Source organism: Salmo salar, chromosome ssa28, assembly GCF_905237065.1.
Source record: "Salmo salar chromosome ssa28, Ssal_v3.1, whole genome shotgun sequence".
NCBI lineage: Eukaryota > Metazoa > Chordata > Actinopteri > Salmoniformes > Salmonidae > Salmo > Salmo salar.
This window is the reverse complement of record NC_059469.1, coordinates 16,360,389-16,381,384: the sequence shown is the minus strand read 5'-3', so window position 1 is coordinate 16,381,384 and position 20,996 is coordinate 16,360,389. Positions and strand designations below refer to the sequence as shown.

Genomic DNA, 20,996 nt, shown 5'->3' with positions numbered 1-20,996 from the left:
GGGTTTCTTTCCAGAGAGACATCAGGGATTGTAACATTCTCTGTTTCACGAAAACATGGCTCTCTCGGGATGTACTGTCTGAGTCTGTCCAGCCAGCAGGGTTCTCAGTTAATTGAGCAGACAGGAATAAATATCTCCCCGGGAAGAAGAAGGGCAGGGGTGTATGTTTCATGATTAACGACTCATGATATGGTCACAAGACGCAGGCCTCCTTATTGTCCCTACAATTTCTAAGCAAACAGCTGGAGGCATGGCTTTCTCCTGTTGAGTTCCATTTTTATGGAATGGTCTGCCTATCCATGTGAGAGACGCAGACTCGGTCTCGACCTTTAAGTCTTTATTGAAGGCTCATCTCTTCAGCAGGTCCTATGATTGCGTGTAGTCTGGCCCAGGGGTGTGAAGGTGAACGGAGAGGCACTGTAGCGACGAACTGCCCTTGCTGTCTGCCTGGCCGGTTCCGCTCTCTCCACTGGGATTCTCTGCCTCTAACCCTATTACGGGGGCCGAGTCACTGGCTTACTGGTGCTCTTCCATGCCATCCCTAGAAGGGGTGTGTCACTTGAGTGGGTTGAGTCACTGGCATGATCTTCCTGTCCAGGTTGGTGCCCCCCCTCAGTTTCGTGCCGTGGGGGAGATCTTCGTGGGCTATACTTGGCCTTGTCTCAGGGTAGTAAGTTGGTGGTTTAAAGATATCCCTCTAGTGGTGTGGGGGCTTTGCTTTGGCAAAGTGGGTGGGGTTATATCCTGCATGGTTGGCCCTCTCCGGGGGTAACATCGGTGTCTCCGGACCCACCCCTGTCTCAGCCTCCAGTATTTATGCTGCAATAGTTTATGTGTCGGGGGGCTAGTGTCAGTCTATTATATCTGGAGTATTTCTCCTGTGTTATCTGGTGTCCTGTGTGAATGTAAGTATGCTTCCTCTAATTCTCTCTCTCTTTCTCTCTTCTCTCGGAGGACCTGAGCCCTAGGACCATGCCTCATGACTACCTGGCCTGATGACTCCTTGCTGTCCCCAGTCCACCTGGTCGTGCTGCTGCTCCAGTTTCAACTGTTCTGCCTGCGGCTATAGAACCCTGACCTGTTCACTGGACGTGTTACCTTGTCCCAGATCTGTTGTTTTCGACTCTCTCTCTGAATGATTGGCTATGAAAAGTCAACTGACATGTACTCCTGTTGCACCCTTTACAACCACTGTGATTATTATTATTTGACCCTGTTGGACATCTATGAACGTTTAAAAATCTTGGCCATGTACTTTTATAATCTCCACCCGACACAGCCAGAAGAGGACTGGCCACCCCTCAGAGCCTGGTTCCCCTCTGTTTCTTCCTAGGTTCCTGCCTTTCTAGGGAGTTTTTCCTAGCCACCCAAAGGTTAGTGCTTCATTTAGCTGTGTTTTGGGTTTTTGTGACATATATGCTTGCTTTGAAAATGGCTGTGTGATTATTTTTGGCTGTGTACTCTCCTAACATAATCTAATGTTTTGCTTTCGCTGTAAAGCCTTTTTGAAATCGGACAATGTGGTTGGATTAACGAGAGTCTTATCTTTCAAATGGTGTAAAATAGTCGTATGTTTGAGAAATTGAAATTATAGCATTTTTGAGATTTGTATTTAGCGCCACGCTCTACCATTGGATATTGGCGAGGCGTTCCGCTAGCGGAACGTCTGTCCTCAACAGGTTTTAATAATGTTTACATATCTTGCATTACTCATCTCATATGTATATACAGTGAGGGAAAAAATTATTTCATCTCCTGCTGATTTTGTACGTTTGCCCACTGACAAAGAAATGATCAGTCTGTAAATTTAATGGTAAGTTTATTTGAACAGTGAGAGACAGAATAACAACAAAAAAATTCAGAAACACGCATGTCAAAAATATTATACAATTATTTGCATTTTAATGAGGGAAATACGTATTTGACCCCTCTGCAAAACATGACATAGTACTTGGTGGCAAAACCTTTGTTGGCAATCACAGAGGTCAGACGTTTCTTGTAGTTGGCCACCAGGTTTGCACACATCTCAGGAGGGATTTTGTCCCACTCCTCTTTGCAGATCTTCTCCAAGTCATTAAGGTTTCGAGGCTGACGTTTGGCAACTCGAACCTTCAGCTCCCTCCACAGATTTTCTTTGGGATTAAGGTCTGGAGACTGGCTAGGCCACTCCAGGACCTTAATGTGCTTCTTCTTGAGCCACTCCTTTGTTGCCTTGGCCGTGCGTTTTGGGTCATTGTCATGCTGGAATACCCATCCACGACCCATTTTCAATGCCCTGGCTGGGGGAAGGAGGTTCTCACCCAAGATTTGACGGTACATGGCCCCATCCATTGTCCCTTTGATGCAGTTAAGTTGTTCTGTCCCCTTAGCAGAAAAACACCCCCAAAGCATAATGTTTCCACCTCCATGTTTGACGGTGGGGATGGTGTTCTTGGGGTCATAGGCAGCGTTCCTCCTCCTCCAAACACGGCGAGTTGAGTTGATGCCAAATAGCTCCATTTTGGTCTCATCTGACCACAATACTTTCACCCACTTGTCTTCTGAATCATTCAGATGTTCATTGGCAAACTTCAGACAGGCATGTATATGTGCTTTCTTGAGCAGGGGGACCTTGCGGGCGCTGCAGGATTTCAGTCCTTCATGGCGTAATGTGTTACCAATTGTTTTCTTGGTGACTATGGTCCCAGCTGCCTTGAGATCATTGACAAGATCCTCCCGTGTAGTTCTGGGCTGATTCCTCACCGTTCTCATAATCATTGCAACTCCACGAGGTGAGATCTTGCATGGAGCCCCAGGCCAAGGGAGAATGACAGTTCTTTTGTGTTTCTTCCATTTGCGAATAATCGCACCAACTGTTGTCACCTTCTCACCAAGCTGCTTGGCGATGGTCTTGTAGCCCATTCCAGCCTTGTGTAGGTCTACAATCTTGTCCCTGACATCCTTGGAGAGCTCTTTGGTCTTGGCCATGGCGGAGAGTTTGGAATCTGATTGATTGATTGCTTCTGTGGACAGGTGTTTTTTATACAGGTCACAAACTGAGATTAGGAGCACTCCCTTTAAGAGTGTGCTCCTAATCTCAGCTCGTTACCTGTATAAAAGACACCTGGGAGCCAGAAATCTTTCTGATGTAGAGGGGTCAAATACTTATTTCCCTCATTGAAATGCAAATCAATTGATAACATTTGTGACATGCGTTTTTCTTGATTTTTATGTTGTTATTCTGTCTCTCACTGTTCAAATAAACCTACCATTAAAATTATAGACTGATCATTTCTTTGTCAGTGGGCAAATGTACAAAATCAACAGGGGATCAAATACTTTTTTCCCTCACTGTACTGTATTCTATTCTATTCTACATTACTCATCTCATATGTATATACTGTTTTCTATACTATTCTACTGTATCTTAGTCTATGCTGCTCTGACATTGCTCGTCCATATATTTATATATTCTTAATTCCATTCCTTACTTAGATTTGTGTATTGGGTATATGTTGGGAAATTGTTAGATATTACTTGTTTGATATTACTACACTGTCGGAGCTAGAAACACAAGCATTTTGCTACACCCGCAGTAACATCTGTTAAACACGTGTTCGTGACCAATAGAATTTGATTTGATTTTATCTTAAATAATCGCACAGCTCCCCCTTACTAACTCTGACCTTGCTGATAGCTACTTTATTGAGGAAAATCTTACTTACTATGACTGAGACATGTGGTTGTCTAACATAGCTATCCTAAGATAAATGCACTAATTGTTAGTAGTGCAGGATAAGAGCACCTGCTAAATGACTAACATGTAAATGTAAGGTAGACATACAGAACATGGAACAACAACAATATAATGTACTCACCCATGTTGGGCATGGCTAGTTTGCATGGAGACGTGCTGCTCTGGGGAGAGGCTGTGCCTGTGAAAAGTAACCTGGCTGTGTCCTGGAGACAGATAATGACAGGATTAGCATTGTGTGTGAGATACATAGAGGGATAGTGATAGGCTTAGACATTGTCTATCATTCTCTTGGCCACCTGTGCTGTGGCCCTCACTTTCTGATACAGAGCAATGCCATGGATGGGTTCAGGGGGACCACTGTAAACTGAAGGGAAAAACCCACATTCAGTATAACACTCATAGCTCTCTGAAATGCTACTGTCGTAAATAGAAAGATGAAACGAAGACAGTGAGGTGTGTTAGTGGTCATATCATCATCATCGTCATGTTCATCATCTCACCTGAGGCCTGCTGGATGAAGGTGGAGTTCCGTCTAAGTTCTGTCAGAAAGTGAGGCGATCCGTGGCTACAGAGATGGATGAAGATCTTCCAAGGCGATTCATCATCTGCTGTTGCTTTCATCAGAGTGGGAGCCTGAGAGATAGATCATCAGGCATTGCCAAGTGAACCCCAGAATGGAAGATTTAGCAAGGATTGCTGTCATGTCATAGCATCAATTATTTAAAAAACAAAGTTTTACTTTACTCCTTTTTCTCCCCAATTGGTAGTTACAGTCTTGTCCCATCGCTGCAACTCCCCTACGGACACGGGAGAGGCGAAGGTCGAGAGCCATGCATCCTCTGAAACACGACCCTGCCAAGCCACACTGCTTCTTGACACACTTCTCACTTAACCCAGAAGTGAGCCGCACCAATGGGTCGGAGGAAACACCGTTCAGCTTGCGATGAGGTCACCTTGCAGTCACCCGGCCTGCCACAAGGAGTAGCTAGAGCGCAATGGGACAAGGAAATCCCAGCCAGCCAGCCAAACCCTCCCCTAACCCAGACAACACTGGACCAATTGTGCGCCGCCTCATGGCTCTCCTGGTTATGACTGGCTGTGACACAGCCTGGGATCAAACCCAGGTCTGTAGTGACACCTCAAGCACTTGGGAGGCCAAAGCATCAATTTTGTCTTTAGCACAAACAGGACACACAGGGTGGGTCCAGTGTGATACAGTGTGGGAAGAAATCATATCAACGGGCTGTAAAGCTCAAGTCTAGTCTGACGATGACATACGATTTCTGTTCAGAGAGTGTGATGTCATATAATGTGCTAACGTTAGTTAGGCTGCTGTAGTGGTACAGTAAACAGTGGGCTTAATGGAATATACAAAACTATTTACTGTTTCCGCAAAATGTGACATATACACATTATATCAAAATATTAGTTCTTCTTCTTCGTGAGGTTTAACGGCGGTTGGCATCCAATAAATGTTGCATTACCGCCACCAACTAGACTGGAGTAAAACTCCTTTATACTTTCCTTGGACAAAGGGAAATAAGTCAACAAATACCCTACCATCTAACCCTACACTCATTAAAAACCCATCACCATACTCCACTATTTAAAACTACAGTATCTAGTCCTACCTCAGCCCAAAAGCCTGAAAGGACGGGACACGATCACTCAACACACCCTGTAACTCACTCGTCTGACATCAAATCTCGTACATTTTGCAATCTTGACTGGAGGCTGCACTTCTCTTCAAATCAAATCAAATCAAATCAAATTGTATTGGTCACATACACATGGTTTGCAGATGTTATTGCGAGTGTAGCAAAACGTTTGTGAAAAGTTTCCTAAGGACTCGATTTGAGCCGGCCTTCTCTGTCGGCGCCATCTTGAGGGACAGACAAGAGAGGCGGGGCTTGTAATGACAGGTAGCCAATCAAACAACAATGGGTAGTACTCATACAATGGAAAACAGAAAGGAAAACGAGCACACTGCTGCTCATGCTCCCAGGTGATATTTATTTATAACAACATTTCAACCCTTAGGTCTTCATCAGGCATCCATATCACAGGTTGGGGTAGAAGTACTCAGTGACATCACTTCCTGAAACAGGAGGTAAAAAATGTATAACATAGTTTCACAATATTAACATTCAATGTATCAAAATATATGGTCATACACAGGGATTGTGATCAATATTTACAGTAATATACATACACATACAATATTCAGTTAGGAAAAAATTACTCATACAACATCATTGGCCCAATACTTTTGTGTTATGTGAACCATTGGGGAATAAAAAATAACATAATCATTTTCCCCATTGATTGACATGCAAGCAGAGGTCTTGAAGGCACAGGTGAACAAGAACACTGTTGTAGCTGTCTTTTTTGATGTGGGGAAGGCTTATGATATGATGTGAAAGGAGGGGTTGCTAATCAAGCTTGATATTATGGGGGTAGGAGGACGAACATACAACTGGATAAAGGACTTCCTGTTCTGAAGGTCTATCAAGGTGAGGGTGGAGAAGTCTCTATCAGGCAGCTACCTGGTGGATGACGGTACCCCGCATGGGAGCCTGATTAGTCCTCTGTTGTTCTCAATCATGATCAATGATGTTCACTCTCAAGTACGGACAGATATTGGGAGGTCATTATTTTCAGATTAAGGGGCCTTATAGAAGAGGGGAAGAAATGTGCCATACATAGTCAGGAAGGTACAGGAAGTGTCACTTCCTGACCAGGTAAAAGGGTCATTTGCCATAGTAGAATGGTCAGGGCGTGGCAGGGGGGTTGTTTTGTGTGTTTTGGGGTTTTTTGGTTCAAGGGGAATTTGTTCTAGTTTTCATTTTCTATGCTTCGTTTTCAATGTTTGGCCGGGTATGGTTTCCAGTCAGAGGCAGGTGTCTTTCGTTGTCTCTGATTGGAAGCCATACTTAGGCAGCCTGTTTTCCTTTGGGTTTTGTGGGTGGTTGTTTTCTGTTTAGTATGTTAGGATACCTGACAGAACTGTTTGGCTGTCGTTTGTTTTTCTTTGTGAAGTGCTTTTTTCATTCAAAAATAAAAGATGAGCACTCAACACGGTGTGTCTTGGTCTGTTCACTACGACGCCTGTGACAGGAAGCAATTAATGAGGTAGAACGATGGGCATTAATGTCAGGATTCAGGTTCTCTGTAGAGAACTCAGACGGTGTCTAATCACATCTAATCCATCTGTGCCAAATGACTGCCTCCCTTTCACCTTGACATCCTTAGTAATGAAATGCCTTGAGAAAATTATGAAAAGTCATATTCTCAGAGCCACCCAGAAGTTCCTCGACCCATTTCAGTTTGCCTATCGGCCCAGCAGAGGAGTTGATGATGCCATTCTTACTCTCCTCAACATGGTCTACAGACATCTAGAGGGTGTACTCTCCTCAACATGGTCTATAGACATCTATAGGATGTACTCTCCTCAACATGGTCTATAGACATCTAGAGGGTGTACTCTCCTCAACATGGTCTATAGACATCTAGAGGGTGTACTCTCCTCAACATGGTCTATAGACATCTAGAGGGTGTACTCTCCTCATCATGGTCTATAGACATCTAGAGGGTGTACTCTCCTCAACATGGTCTATAAACATCTAGAGGGTGTACTCTCCTCAACATGGTCTATAGACATCTAGAGGGTGTACTCTCCTCAACATGGTCTACAGACATCTAGAGGGTGTACTCTCCTCAACATGGTCTACAGACATCTAGAGGGTGTACTCTCCTCAACATGGTCTACAGACATCTAGAGGGTGTACTCTCCTCAACATGGTCTACAGACATCTAGAGGGTTCCAAATCCCATGTCAGGGTTTTGTTTGTTGACATTTCTTCTGCCTTCAACACAATCCAGCCTTACATTCTGGCACAGAGACTCATTCGGGACTTATCTTTAGATGGGGGGGCTGGTTTTGTGGCTGTTGGACTTCCTGAGTCAACGGTCACAGTGGGTCAAAATAGGTCCCCACGTGTCGGACACACGCAACACCAACACAGGCTCTCCTCAGGGATGTGTTTTGTCCCCACTTCTGTACATCTTGTACACTAATAGTTGTACAAGTTCCCATCCTGATAGACACCTCGTTAAGTTCGCTGATGACACTGATGACACACATTGATCAGCCTGTTGCATGATGACGAGGAACACCATGGCCCGGTCCTAAATGACTTTGTAGAGTGGTGTGACCAATCTCACTTTGTCCTCAATGCCAATAGGACCAAAGAGATGTGCGTAGACTTCAGGAAGCATACAACATTTACCTCTGCAACATCTATCAGAGGTCAGAACATAGAGATTGTAGAGGAATACAAATATCTGGGTGTCCTCTTGGACAATAAGCTTCAGTGGAGTAAATGTACAGACCTGATCTACAAAAAGAGTCAACAGAGACTGTACTTTCTCAAAAAGCTGGGATCTTTTAATGTTGACTGTACTATACTGACTCTGTTTTACAAATCTTTCATTGAGAGTATTTTAACTTTTTGTATTGTTTGTTGGTTTGGCAATGCCACTGTCAGCCAGAGAAATATGCTGAGAAGGATTATCACCACAGCAAGCAAGGTACTTGGAGTCAAACAGGCAGGCCTGGATGAGATCTTTAAGGTCAAGGCCTTCAGCAAGGATCACAAAATCATTTTAGACCCAAGCCACCCCCTGTACCTGGACTTGGAACTACTCCCCTCTGGGAGCAGGTTTAGGGCACCCGTCGGCAGGAAAAACAGAACTAGACAATAATTTGTGCCAGGTGTGAAATCCCTCCTAAATAGCTCGGGCTAATGTTCCTATCCACCCAGTGAGGTCAGCAGGCTAGTCTCTTTTTATTGGTATGTAACTGTTATGAAAGTTGTATTGTCAATTTGTTTTGTTATTTAAATGCCACTTTAAACGTGTACATGACACTGCAACAAAATTTCCCAATGGGGGGCAATAAAGTCAGTAAAGTAAAGTGTTCTTCACCAGGAGGAAGGTGGTAGATGAGGTACGCTTGAGGTTATTACATTTACATTTACGTCATTTAGCAGACGCTCTTATCCAGAGCGACTTACAAATTGGTGCATTCACCTTATGATATCCATGGGAGAAACTTGGAGAGGGTGGGGGCCTTCGGGTTCCTTGGAGTGTACTTTGACACTAGGCTGACCAGGGCAGAACACATTGAGAGAATGGTGGAAAACTGTAAGAAGGTGCTAGATGTGATGTGCTGTCTGACGGTGATTGAGTGGGGGGCTGGCCGATCCTCATTGAAGAACATGTACTGTATGTTGCATTGTTCTAATCTGTAATAGACTATGGCAGTATAGCGTATGGTTAGGCAGCCAAGGACCACGGACATCCAAGGACATACTGGGTCAGCATTTGCAGTGCAAGAATGTGGGGTGGCAGTCAGGAAACGTATTACAGATCATCTGGCTGTATAGACGGCAGAGCTGATGGCTGTACTGTTGGCCTTGCAGTGGGTGGAGGAAGTCAAGGCAGACAGAGAAGTTATTTGCTCTTATTCATGTGCAGTATTGATGAGTCTGCAGTCCTTTAGCTCATGTAGCAGCCGGTTGAATAAGACTATAAATGTGATAGAAAAGCATCCAGCAGGAAAGTGTGATTATTGCCAGGAAACAGAGACAGTGGAGCATGTACTGATACACTGTGGGCAGTATAAGCCGGAAGAGAGAGGCTGAGATCCAGTATGAGGGAGAAGGGTATACAGGAAATTCGTTTAAAGAGTATACTGAGTAGAACGTCATTAGATATAGTATCAAATATGTTGTTATTTTAAACGGGCTAGCAGGTATGATTCAGTTCCTCCGTCTCCGACCCACACTCCAGTACAGTAGGTGGCGGTAATGCACCATAACGTTGGTTGCCAATCGCCGATAAACCCCCACAGAAGAAGATGGACGTGGAAATTAACAAATCACGTTTGTAGATTACATGCGTGTCATTTCCTGATTCAGGGTCAACAAAATTCTGCCGTCCATGGTCTGGGCGAGCCAATGATTTGAGTGGATATTTTCCTACGAATGCCTTTTATTTCTATGACACTTGGCTAATATTGTTCAAGAGCTAATGCTGAGGCATTAGATTGTTATTCAATTGATTGTGTTCGTTGTTTTTCCACTGTCAAAGAGCATTGAACGAGTCTCCATCTCTGCTGCTGCTCACTCAACTGATCATGTCGGGGACAAATGTGTGGACTCGCAGTCGGGAGAGGATGAGACGGTTCCCAGAGCTGTTTGCCCAGTGTTCTGGTGAGGTGCGTAGCCACCAAACAAATTCATACAGAAAAAATATATAAACGCAATATGCAACAATTTCAACGATTTTACTGAGTTACAGTTCATATAAGGAAAGCAGTCAATTGAAATAAATAAATTGGGCCATAATCTATGGATTTCACATGACTGGGCAGGGGTGCAACCATGGGTGGGCCTGGGAGGGCATAGGCCCACCCACTGGGGAGCCAGGTCCAGCCAATCAGAATTCGTTTTTCCCCACATAAGGCCTTTATTACAGACCTAAATATTCTTCAGTTTCATCAGCTGTCCAGGTCGCTGGTCTCAGACGATCCCGCAGTTGAAGAAGCTGGATGTGGAGATCCTGGGCTGGCGTGGTTACACGTGATCTGTGGTTGTGGGGCCGGTTGACATACTGCCAAATTCTCTAAAACGACATTGGAGTTGGCTTATGGTAGAGAAATTAAAGTCACATTCTCTAGCAACAGCTCTGGTGGACATTCCTGTAGTCAGCATGGCAATTGCACACTCCCTCAACATGAGACATCTGTGGCATTGTGTTGTGACAAAACTGCAGTGACTTTATCCCCAGCACAAGGTGCACCTGTGTAATAATAATGCTGCTTTAATCAGCTTATTGATATGCCACACCTGTCAAGTGGATGGGTTATCTTGGAAAAGGGGAAATGCTCATTAAGCGTGATGTAAACAAATGTGTCAAAAATTGAAGTAAGCTTTTTGTGCTTATGGAACATTTCTGTGATCTTTTATTTCAGCTCATAAAACATGGGACCAACACTTTACATGTTTACATTTTTGTTCAGTATAGATGGCCACTGTTTGCCATACAATATCCAAAAGCATAAAGCCAAGTTAAGTTGTCATTCTGCCAATGTGAGAACTTGTCCCAGTGTTTCTCCTACCATTGTATAACTGGGGCGGCCCACCAAGGAATTTGGCTTGTGGCCCTGGATGATGCTTTTGGGGGGGGGAAGCTCGCAAAAAAAAAAAGGGGGGGGGAAACACTGCCTTGAACAAAAATGTATCTTTTGTGTTTCTGCAATCATCCTCCAACAGAAGTTTGATCTAAATACTGACTTTTGAATATCATGTCCTCAGGCTGCAGCTTATGGGAAGTGTGTGACAGCTACTACCACAGGCAGACAGGAGTTGAGAAAGGACCTGTGTGGTAAAGAGTTTGATGCTCTGAAGACTTGCTTCGTTACAGCAGTAAGTGGAATATTACAGGTGTTCCATCATTTTTTATTACATTTTTTCTGTCTTTGATGTATAAATTCAATTGACTTGATCATCTTGTCTTACAGGCCAAGAAGGGAGTGAAGTAGACCATTCTGCCCAACACATCTCTGCTGGACATCAACGGGTGTATTCACTAGGAACTAAACGGAAGGAAACAGGAGGGGCCTACCTGAATTTGTTCAATAGAAACTCTCAATTACATTGTAAAACATTTTCGGTTTGCATCTGTTTGCACTAATGATTACACCCCAGGCAGTGGACCTAATGTCCCCGTTGTTCCACGAACATCAAGCAGAACTGTATCAGTAATGCAATGGCAGGTGCTGAAAGATATCTTGACTAGTCCCACAAGCATATGTTTGACCTGTTGTTGGTCCCAGAGGTAATGCTAGCATGGTGTTTCTACTCTTCAATAGTGCGTCAAGGTCATACCGTTTGACTATGTAATAACATGTAGCCCACCACCGAAGACTTGCAGGACTGTGTATTTATAATGTAATGTATAAATATGTGAATTGGTATAGGGGGCTCTTTGGTTAATGTACACAACACACATTGACAACCAACATTTCATATTTTGACATTTTCATGGATATGAGTCGACCCAGAATTAAAGAAGTTATGAAGCCACTGTCGATGTCCTCCCTCTCTGAAGTCCATTTCATTCCCTGTTCTTATGGTAGCCACAGCACAGAGTACCATTGTAGAAGTCCAAGCCACTGTTTCAAATGCTACAAGAATAGAGAGCGAGAGATGACGACTAATTGCAGTCGAGTTGTGGAAATTATACATTTATATCTCAATACAGGCATTCACTTCGACCCATTAATTTCACCCCAAGTTAGGATAGAGGCACAAAGCAGTAGAGCCCTCACACACAGGATATGACAAAACAAAAGAACCATACTCCTTTTAAGTCACAAAAAAAACACTGCTGGAGCACATGTAAGGCACTGGCTGAGGGAGAAGAACCACAACATGGAATGTAGAATCACAGAGTTATGGATTCAGAATTTCTATATAAAATCCTATTGGAATTGTACCGTACGTGTATGATAAAGATACACATTTATACAGCACTACATTATCTTATTTTTATTAATCCAAAATATGATTCTGTTTTCAAAATCAAGAGTCGAAGAAGCGCTGAAGCTAACCAATTGATCCCTAATTAAAATGTTCTTTGAACGCTTTCCAAAAATATGTAAAAAGCAGTACGAGGACATTTAGCTACAGTTCAGAGAACATATAGACACTATTTACAGCACACAATAACCAACATACATTGGGTTTAACAAAACCACTACAGTAACAAAACACCAGCAAGTAACCTTTCCAGAACCAAAATGAAAACGCCAAACCACTTAGAAGTATCAAGGGATTTAAAATGACTAAAATACAAGTCATTGGATAGATGGTACATTGCTCTCTCAAACACAGGAAAAAAGAAAACTGTGGTATTGCATAGCTTAATATACATTCTAGTCCAAATCTCACCCCAGAGAAAACAAAAAATAAGTTAACATTTACATACAAATATACTTCTAGTAAAGACTTCAGATTTATGGCAGCATAATACAGCATATTCTGATAGAATAACGTGATCATTGCTACATTATCTTTATCATCACTATTATCCTGTATCTTCTGGAATCATGGAAGGAGCACTAAAGAAAGCACTAGTATTTGGTAATAGAAGCCCACAGACTAAGGTCACATGAAGACAGTGGCTGCATTCATACAGGCAGCCCAACTCAGATCAGATCTTATGCCATTAATTGTGAAAAAGATCAGAATTGGGTTGCCTGTGTAAACGCAGCCAGAATGTTCCCCATCACATCAATGCATCTCACACACTCACACTCCTCCTGTACTGGTCAGGTATCGTGAAGGCAGGTGGTAAGGCAATAGAGTGTGATCCACGGTACATGACTGTGTGGGGGAGAGAAAGAGCGTGTGTATGCATTGTGATTAGTATGAATATGTGTACAAGGTTAGAGCAGTCTGACCCAGTGTGTGTTTGTTTAAATATAGGGATTCGCACAGTCCAACCCAATGGTCCGTGAGTGTATGTTATACCGTATTCATGTGCATGTATGACGTTACCCAGTCCCAGTTACTCATCTCTCTCAAGCTCAGAGGTCTGTTTAATCTGGCGTGTGTGAACCAGTGCTCCCCCCAGGGCTGCATGGAGATCTGACCCCCCCATGTCCAAGAAGGGCTCCAGCTCACCCTCCCTGGACTCCCCTGCCCCTCCTACCCCCAGGGCTCTCCTTCTCCTCCTCAGGTCCATGTCTCCTTGGTCCCTGGCCTTCTCCTTCTCGTGGATCACCTGGGGCTGGGCTTCCACAAAGTCCCTGGAGTCTGACTGGACGGCTGCCCTCTCCTTCAGGTCCCGTCCACTCTTCTTCACAGCCCCTAGTTCTCCTACTCCTGGTTCGACAGGTCCTGGCCCAGCTACAGCCAGTTCCTCCCCTGTTCCTCCCCTCTTCGCTCTCTCCATCACCTCTCTCTCAGTCTTCTCCTTCTCCCACTGGATCCTCTCTCGCTCCGCTTTCTCCTTATCCGCCCTCTCCCGCTCTGCTCGCTCCTTTCCCAGCCTCTCTTTCTCCGCTCTCTCCTTCTTTACTTGGCCTTTTTCCATCTCCTGCTCTCTCGCCAGTTTCCCTCTCCTCTCCCTCTCTAACCGTTCTTTGTCCACTCTCGCCTGCACCTCTCTATTGATCCTCTCCTCCTCCAGTGTCTCTTTCTCCATCCTCTCCTTGTCCTTGTCTACTGCCTCTACCGATCCTTTCCCTGGCCCGTCCTCAGCTTTAGCAGGTGGTGACTGCTCCTTTCTGTGTTTGGGTTGGTCTGGTTCTACCTTCACCCCCTCTGCCACCTTCTGACCCAGCGGTACCCCTCTAGCTCCCAGCTCCCTCTCCTTAGGGGCCTCAAACACTGCCCCTGCCACCACTGCTGCTCCTGCCACAATCGCCTGTTTAGGGACTTCCTGGACTACTTCCTTGGGGATCACAGGGAGAACCACTTTGACGACCTGCTCTTCTGCATTCTTCTCCACAGGGAGGACCTCATTCTGGGGCTGGATGTGAGGCTCAGCCCCTCCGGCCTGTAGAGCTCCAGCTCCTGCGGGCTCCCCAGGCTCCTTGGCGTCTGAGGCCAGGGCAGGGCCATCTTGATCTGGGTCTTTGGGCTTGGATGCTCCCCCCTCCTCCTGTACTCCCTTCTCTGCATCAGCCTCTGGAGCTCCATCTGATGTAACACAAGATACAAAGATCATTTACTTTCCCTTTAACTGACCTACCATTTCAATTACTCATACTCAGCACTTAGACATGCATCAGAATATAAACTTAGAACATGTACGAGAGTGCACATTCTGAGCACGAGTGAGTGTGTGTGTGTACACACCTGTCTTTTTGGGGTGCATCTCCTGGTGCTGTTCCTGTATGACAGCCAGCAGTTTCTCCTGCTGGTCCAACAGTCTCTTCTGCTGCTCCTGCTGCTCCTTTATAACCTGCAGCAGAACGGCATGGTCCAACTGACCCTCTACATGGGGGGGAGACAGGGTTAGAACATACCAAAACACACACAGGGGGAGTCAATTACAAGTGAGAGGGGTTGGAATGTACCAAATGGCACAGCGATGGGGTGAAGTTCATAAATCATATAGTGCATTCGGAAAGTATTCAGACAACTTCCATTTTTCCATATTTTGTTATGTTACATATTATAAAATGTATTAAATCATCAATCTACATACAATACCCCATAATGACAAAGCGAATATCTTTAATAAACATTTTTCTTTCAAATGTATTAAAAATAAAGTATTCAGACCCTTTGCTATGAGACTCGAAGTTGAGCTCAGGTGCATCCTGTTTCCATTGGTCATCCTTGAGATGTTTCTACAATTTGATTGGAGTCAATCTGTGGTAAATTCAATTGATTGGACATGATTTGGAAAGTCCCACAGTTGACAGTGCATGTCAGAGCAAAAACCAAGTCATTATGTTGAAGGAATTGTCTGTAGAGCTCCGTGACAGGATTGTGTCTTGGCAAATAGCTGGGGAAGGCAACCAAAAAAATGTCTGCAGCATTGAAGGTCCCCAAGAACACAGTGGCCTACATCATTCTTAAATGGAAGAAGTTTGGAACCACCAAAACTCTTCCTAGAGCTGGCCGCCCTGCTAAACTGAGCAATCGGGGGGCCTTGGTCAGGGAGGTGACCAAGAACCGGATGGTCGCTGACAGAGCTCTAGAGTTCCTCTGTGGAGATGGGAAAACCTTCCAGAAGGACAACCATCTCTGCAGCACTCCACCAATCAGACCTTTATGGTAGAGTGGCAAGACAGAAGCCACTCAGTAAAAGGCACATGACAGCCCACTTGAAGTTTGCAAAAAGGCACTTAATGTACTCTCAGACCATGAGGAACAAGATTCTCTGGTCTGATGAAACCAGGATTGAATTCTTTGGCATGAATGCAAAGCGTCATGTCTGGAGGAAACCTGGCACCATCCCTACGGTGAAGCATGGTGGTGGCAGCATCATGCTGTGGGGATGTTTTTCAACAGCAGGGACTGGGAGACTAGTCAGGATTGAGGGAAAGATGAACAGAGCAAAGTACAGAGAGATCCTTGATGAAAACCTGCTCCAGAGTGCTCAGCACCTCAGACTGGGGCGAAGGTTCACCTTCCAATAGGACAACAACCCTAAGCACACAGCTAAGATAAAGCAGGAGTGGCTTCGGGACAAGTCTCTGAGCCCGGACTTGAACCCGATCAAACATCTCTGGAGAGACCTGGAAATAGATGTGCAGCAACGCTCCCCATCCAACCTGACAGAGCTTGAGAGGATTTGCAGAGAAGAATGGGAGAAACTCCCCAAATACAGGTGTGCTAAGCTTGTAGCGTCATACCCAAGAAGACTCAAGGCTGTAATCGCTGCCAAAGGTGCGTCAACAAAATACAGAGTAAAGCGTATGAATACCTATGTAAATGTGATCAGTTTTTAACAAATTATTTGGCAACATTTTTGACAAACCTGTTTTTGCTTTCCTATTATGGGGTACTGTGTGTAGATAAATGATGAAAAATAAACAATTGAATACATTTTAGAATAAGGCTGTAACATAAAATGTGCAAAAGTCAAGGGGTCTGAATCCTTCCAAATGCACTGTATATTAAGCAGTATTGGTATCTACATCGGAGGGAGAAGGAGCATTCGATTTTTCCAGACAAACAGCATAGGAATGTATTCAAGGGTGGGGGGCTGGAGGAGGGATAACTCAGTCAAACTAATGTAGGGTATGGTTGCTACAATCAAGATGTGAGCAGTTTAGACAAGGTGGGGGGGGGGGTACTGTGTGAGAGGGTGTGAGGTGGGTTAGGACTTGGGGGTTATGGCAGAACTAGAAAATATGACTAAACTGGGTACTACGCTCTCATCTCCAGACTTCATTAGTTGATTGAATGACCAGATGTGAATACAGTAGGAGAGAGAGGAGTTCATACCTGCAACCATCTTTTTTATCACTGTGACAGGAGCCCGGCAGAGGAAAAGAAAAGGAGCGAGAAAGAGAGAAAAGAAAGTGAGTCAGAAGAGAGAAACCAAAAATGTGCTGCGGAGTGTCCTGAGTGAATCAAGCCAAAGAGCGAGAAAGTAATGAGAGAATCCCACTTCAAAAACAACCAGCCAAAAGCTTGTTGCCAAAGACACACTTGAGATGGAAAGTGAGAATGACAGAGATAGAGAGAATCAGACAGACAAAGAAGCGGTACAAGTCAGAGAAAGAATACAGACATAGCATGGAATGGTACAATTAAAGTGGGAAGTTTACATACACTTAGGTTGGAGTCATTAAAACTTGTTTTTCAACCACTCCACAAATTTCTCGTGAACAAACTATAGTTTTGGCAAGTCGGTTAAGACATCCACTTTGTGCATGACAGAAGTGATTTTTCCAAAATATTATTTCACTTATAATTCACTGTATCACAATTCCAGTGGTTCAGAAGTTTACATACACTAAGTTGACTGTGCCTCTAAACAGCTTGGAAAATTCCAGAAAATGTCATGGCTTTAGAAGCTTCTGATAGGCTAATTGACATAATTTGAGTCAATTGGAGGTGTACCTGTGGATGTATTTCAAAGCCTACCTTCAAACTCAGTGCCTCTTTGCTTGACATCATGGGAAAATCAAAAAGAAATCAGCCAAGACTTCAGAAGAAAAAAAGCGTAGACCTCCACAAGTCGGGTTCATCCTTGGGAGCAATTTCCAAATGCCTGAAGGTACCATGTTCATCTGTACAAACAATAGTACATGGGACCACGCAGCCGCCATATCGCTCAGGAAGGAGACGCGTTCGGTCTCCTAGAGATGAACGTACTTTGGTTCGACAAGTCCAAATCAATCCCAGAACAACAGCAAAGGACCTTGTGAAGATGCTGGAGGAAACAGGTACAAAAGTATCTATATCCACAGTTAAACGAGTCCTATATCGACATAACCTGAAAGGCCGCTCAGCAAGGAGGAAGCCACTGCTCCAAAATCGCCATTAAAAAATCCAGACTACGGTTTGCAACTGCACATGGGGACAAAGATTGTACTTTTTGGAGAAATGTCCTCTGGTCTGATGAAACAAAAATATAACTGTTTGACCATAATGACCATTGTTATGTTTGGAGGAAAAAGGGGGAGGCTTGCAAGCCAAAGAACACCATCCCAACCGTGAAGCACGGGGGTGGCAGCATCATGTTGTGGGGGTGCTTTGCTGCAGGAGAGACTGGTGCACTTCACAAATAGATGGCATCATGAGCAAGGAAAATTATGTGGATATATTGAAGCAACATCTGAAGACATCAGTCAGGAAGTTAAAGCTTTGTCGCAAATGGGTCTTCCAAATGGACAATGACCCCAAGCATACTTTCAAAGTTGTGGCAAAATGGCTTAAGGACAACAAAGTCAAGGTATTGGAGGGGCCATCAGAAAGCCCTGTCCTCAATTCCATAGAAAATGTGTGGGCAGAACTGAAAAAGCCTGTGCGAGCAAGGAGGCCTACAAACCTGACTCAGTTACACCAGCTCTGACAAGAGGAATGGGCCAAAATTCACCCAACTTATTGTGGGAAGCTTGTGGAAGGTTACCCGAAATGTTTGACCCAAATGAAACAATTTAAAGGCAATGCTACCAAATACTAACTGAGTGTGTGAACTTCTGACCCACTGGGAATATGATGAAAGAAATAAAAGCTGAAATAATCATTCTCTACTATTATTTCACATTCTTAAAATAAAGTGGTGATTCTAACTGACCTAAGACAGGGCATTTTTACTAGGATTAAATGTCAGGAATTGTGAAAAACGGAGTTTAAATGTATTTGGTTAAGGTGTATGTAAACTTCCGACTTCACTGTATATCCACTATAACAAGAATTTATCATAAATCCATCCATTCTGCCAGTCTATGAGCTGCTAACCCTGGTCCTTGAGCTGTACTTCAATTCTTTACTTCTTCTTACTCTTCCACTTACCATCCATTTTGTCCTCCACTGCTCCCTCCCTCCCTTCCTTTGCTTCTGGAGCAGCAGCCACCTCCGCTGCCCCAGGAACCACTGCTACAGGAACTGGGGCCGCCGGCTCACCTAAACCACAGGGTCAAAGGTCGGGTGACTTCAAACATCTACAGCCAATCAAATCCCTGAGAATCTGAGTTGATAGAATGTTCTGAATAAAGACCAGTCATACGCACGTTTCCCAGCAGCATCTGGGGCTTTGGCCGAATCCTCAATCAGCGCCTGCTCAGCCACCATATCCTTCACAGCAAGCACCTCTTTCACTGGGCCAAGTTTCTCCACTTCCTTTAGGGGCAGGACTTCTTGTTTCTTCCCCACCCCCGGGTCAGGCTTCTCCAGCACCTCATTGAACTGTACCGCGGCCTTTTCCACTTCCTCCTTTTTCGCCACCACTTCCTCCTTCTCTCCTCCCTCAGACTGCCCCTCTTCTCCTCCCGCTGCAGGTTGGTTCTTCTCCTCCTCCAGCTCGGCGTCGTTCTTCCTCTTCTCTATCTGGACCTCGTCATGAGGGATGGGCGGCTCGTGCCGATGGGCCTCCCCATCAGGTACCGCCACACCTGAAGGGAGGGATGAGGGGGACACACAGGTATAACACATGGGTCTACAGGTGTTGATGTAAATAGTATTCCTGACTTTTTTTTTTAAACCTAGCACTTATAGATTACTGGTTTTCTTGTATGTTGCAGTCTAGTGAATTTTGCTTGGTTCTAACAGGTTCTCCTAGGTTCTGAAACTTTCTCCCTAGTTCTGAAAGGTTCTCCCTAGTTCCGTACCTGCGTCGGGGCGGTCCAGCTGTACCTCCTTCTTTTTCATGTCTGCTACTCCTTGTTCAGGTCCTTTGATCTGGGGGGGCTCAGCCTGCTCCTGCTGTCTCTCCACTGGACGGTCTGGCTCTACTGCAGCAGGGGCATTAGGCCTCTCTTCCAACACAGGCTTCACCTCAGGCTGTTTCACTGGCTTCTCTACTGCTGGGAGGGAGAGGGGGGAGAGAAATGGAGAGATAGAGACAAAAGAGAGAATGCAGTGCATTTGGAAAGTATTCAGACCCCTTGACTTTTTCCACATTTTGTTACGTTATATAGCCTTATTCTAAAATGGATAAAATAGTTTTTCCCCTCATCAATCTACACACAATACCCCATAAAAGACAAAGCAAAAACACCTTTGGCAGCAATTATAGCCTCAAGTCTTCTTGGGTATGATGCTACAAGCTTGGCACACCTGTATTTGGGGAGTTTCTCCCATTCTTCTCTGCAGATCACCTCAAACTCTGTCAGATTGGATGGGGAAAGTCGCTGCACATCTATTTCCAGGTCTCTCCAGAGATTTTTGATCGGGTTCAAGTCTGGGCTCTGGCTGGGCCACTCAAGGACATTCAGAGACTTGTCCCGAAGCCACGCCTGCATTGTTTTGGCTGTGTGCGGAGGGTCGTTGTCCTGTTGGAAGGTGAACATTCGCCCCCTTCTGAGGTCCCTGAGCGCTTTGGAGCAGGTTTTCATCAAGGATCTCTTTGTACTTTGCTCCGTTCAACTTTCCCTGACTAGTCTCCTAGTCCCTACTGTTGAAAAACATCCCCACAGCATGATGCTGCCACCACCATGCTTCACCGTAGGGATGGTGCCAGGTTTCCTCCAGATGTGACACTTGGCATTCAGGCCAAAGAGTTCAATCTTGGTTTCATCTGACCAGAGAATCTTGTTTCTCATGGTCTAAGAGTCCTTTAGGTGCCTTTTGGTGGGCTGTCATGTGCCTTTTACTGAGGAGTGGCTTCCGTCTGTCCACTCGACCATAAAGGCCTGATTGGTGGAGTGCTACAGAGATGGTTGCCCTTCTGGAAGGTTCTCCTATCTCCACAGAGGAACTCTGGAGCCCTGTCAGAGTGACCATCGGATTCTTGGTCACCTCCCTGACCAAGGCCCTTCTCCCCAGATTGCTCAGTTTTGCCGGGCGGCCAGTTCTAGGAAGATTCTTGGTGGTTCCAAACTTCTTCCATTTAAGAATGATGGAGGCCACTGTGTTCTTGGGGACCTTCAATGCTGCAGATGTTTTTTGGTAGCCTTCCCCAGATCTGTGCCTCGACACAATCCTGTCACGGAGCTCTACGGACAATTCCTTCAACCTCATGGCTTGGTTTTTGCTCTGACATGCACTGTCAACTGTGGGAC

The 20,996-nt window shown here is 44.8% G+C and overlaps 2 protein-coding genes across 6 annotated transcripts in view; one reads left to right on the top strand and one right to left on the bottom strand.

Annotated features, from left to right (window-relative positions):
* The first annotated feature begins 9,710 nt into the window (after positions 1–9,710).
* Positions 9,711–11,881, top strand: ndufaf8 (NADH:ubiquinone oxidoreductase complex assembly factor 8). The gene is made up of 3 exons (NM_001141580.2): positions 9,711–10,016; positions 11,116–11,226; positions 11,322–11,881. The coding sequence occupies exons 1-3, from the start codon at positions 9,936–9,938 to the stop codon at positions 11,340–11,342; spliced, it is 213 nt and encodes a 70-aa protein (NP_001135052.1). The 5' UTR covers positions 9,711–9,935; the 3' UTR covers positions 11,343–11,881.
* A 145-nt stretch (positions 11,882–12,026) lies between these two features.
* LOC106589592 (putative sodium-coupled neutral amino acid transporter 10) overlaps positions 12,027–20,996 on the bottom strand; it is a 29,928-nt gene continuing 20,958 nt past the window's right edge. For 3 of the 5 annotated variants that reach the window (XM_014179750.2, XM_014179749.2, XM_014179751.2), the window contains exons 12-17: positions 19,605–19,799; positions 19,008–19,388; positions 18,790–18,900; positions 16,771–16,791; positions 14,668–14,805; positions 12,027–14,508 (exon numbers count right to left, since the gene is read on the bottom strand). In XM_014179750.2, coding sequence (XP_014035225.1) covers positions 13,373–14,508; positions 14,668–14,805; positions 16,771–16,791; positions 18,790–18,900; positions 19,008–19,388; positions 19,605–19,799 — 1,982 coding nt within the window. In that variant the 3' untranslated portion in view covers positions 12,027–13,372. The remainder of the gene's footprint in view (positions 14,509–14,667; positions 14,806–16,770; positions 16,792–18,789; positions 18,901–19,007; positions 19,389–19,604; positions 19,800–20,996) is intronic. The other 2 variants (XM_014179752.2, XM_014179753.2) reach the window with 2 other exon arrangements.

What these genes read in the sequence shown, in the direction of transcription:
- ndufaf8 (NM_001141580.2), top strand. Translation starts at nt 9,936, where the DNA reads ATGTCGGGGACAAATGTGTGGACTCGCAGTCGGGAGAGGATGAGACGG. An exon ending in TTGCCCAGTGTTCTGGTGAG is followed by an intron (nt 10,017 to 11,115) that starts GTGCGTAGCCAC and finishes TCATGTCCTCAG; the next exon opens with GCTGCAGCTTATGGGAAGTG. An exon ending in AGACTTGCTTCGTTACAGCA is followed by an intron (nt 11,227 to 11,321) that starts GTAAGTGGAATA and finishes CTTGTCTTACAG; the next exon opens with GCCAAGAAGGGAGTGAAGTA.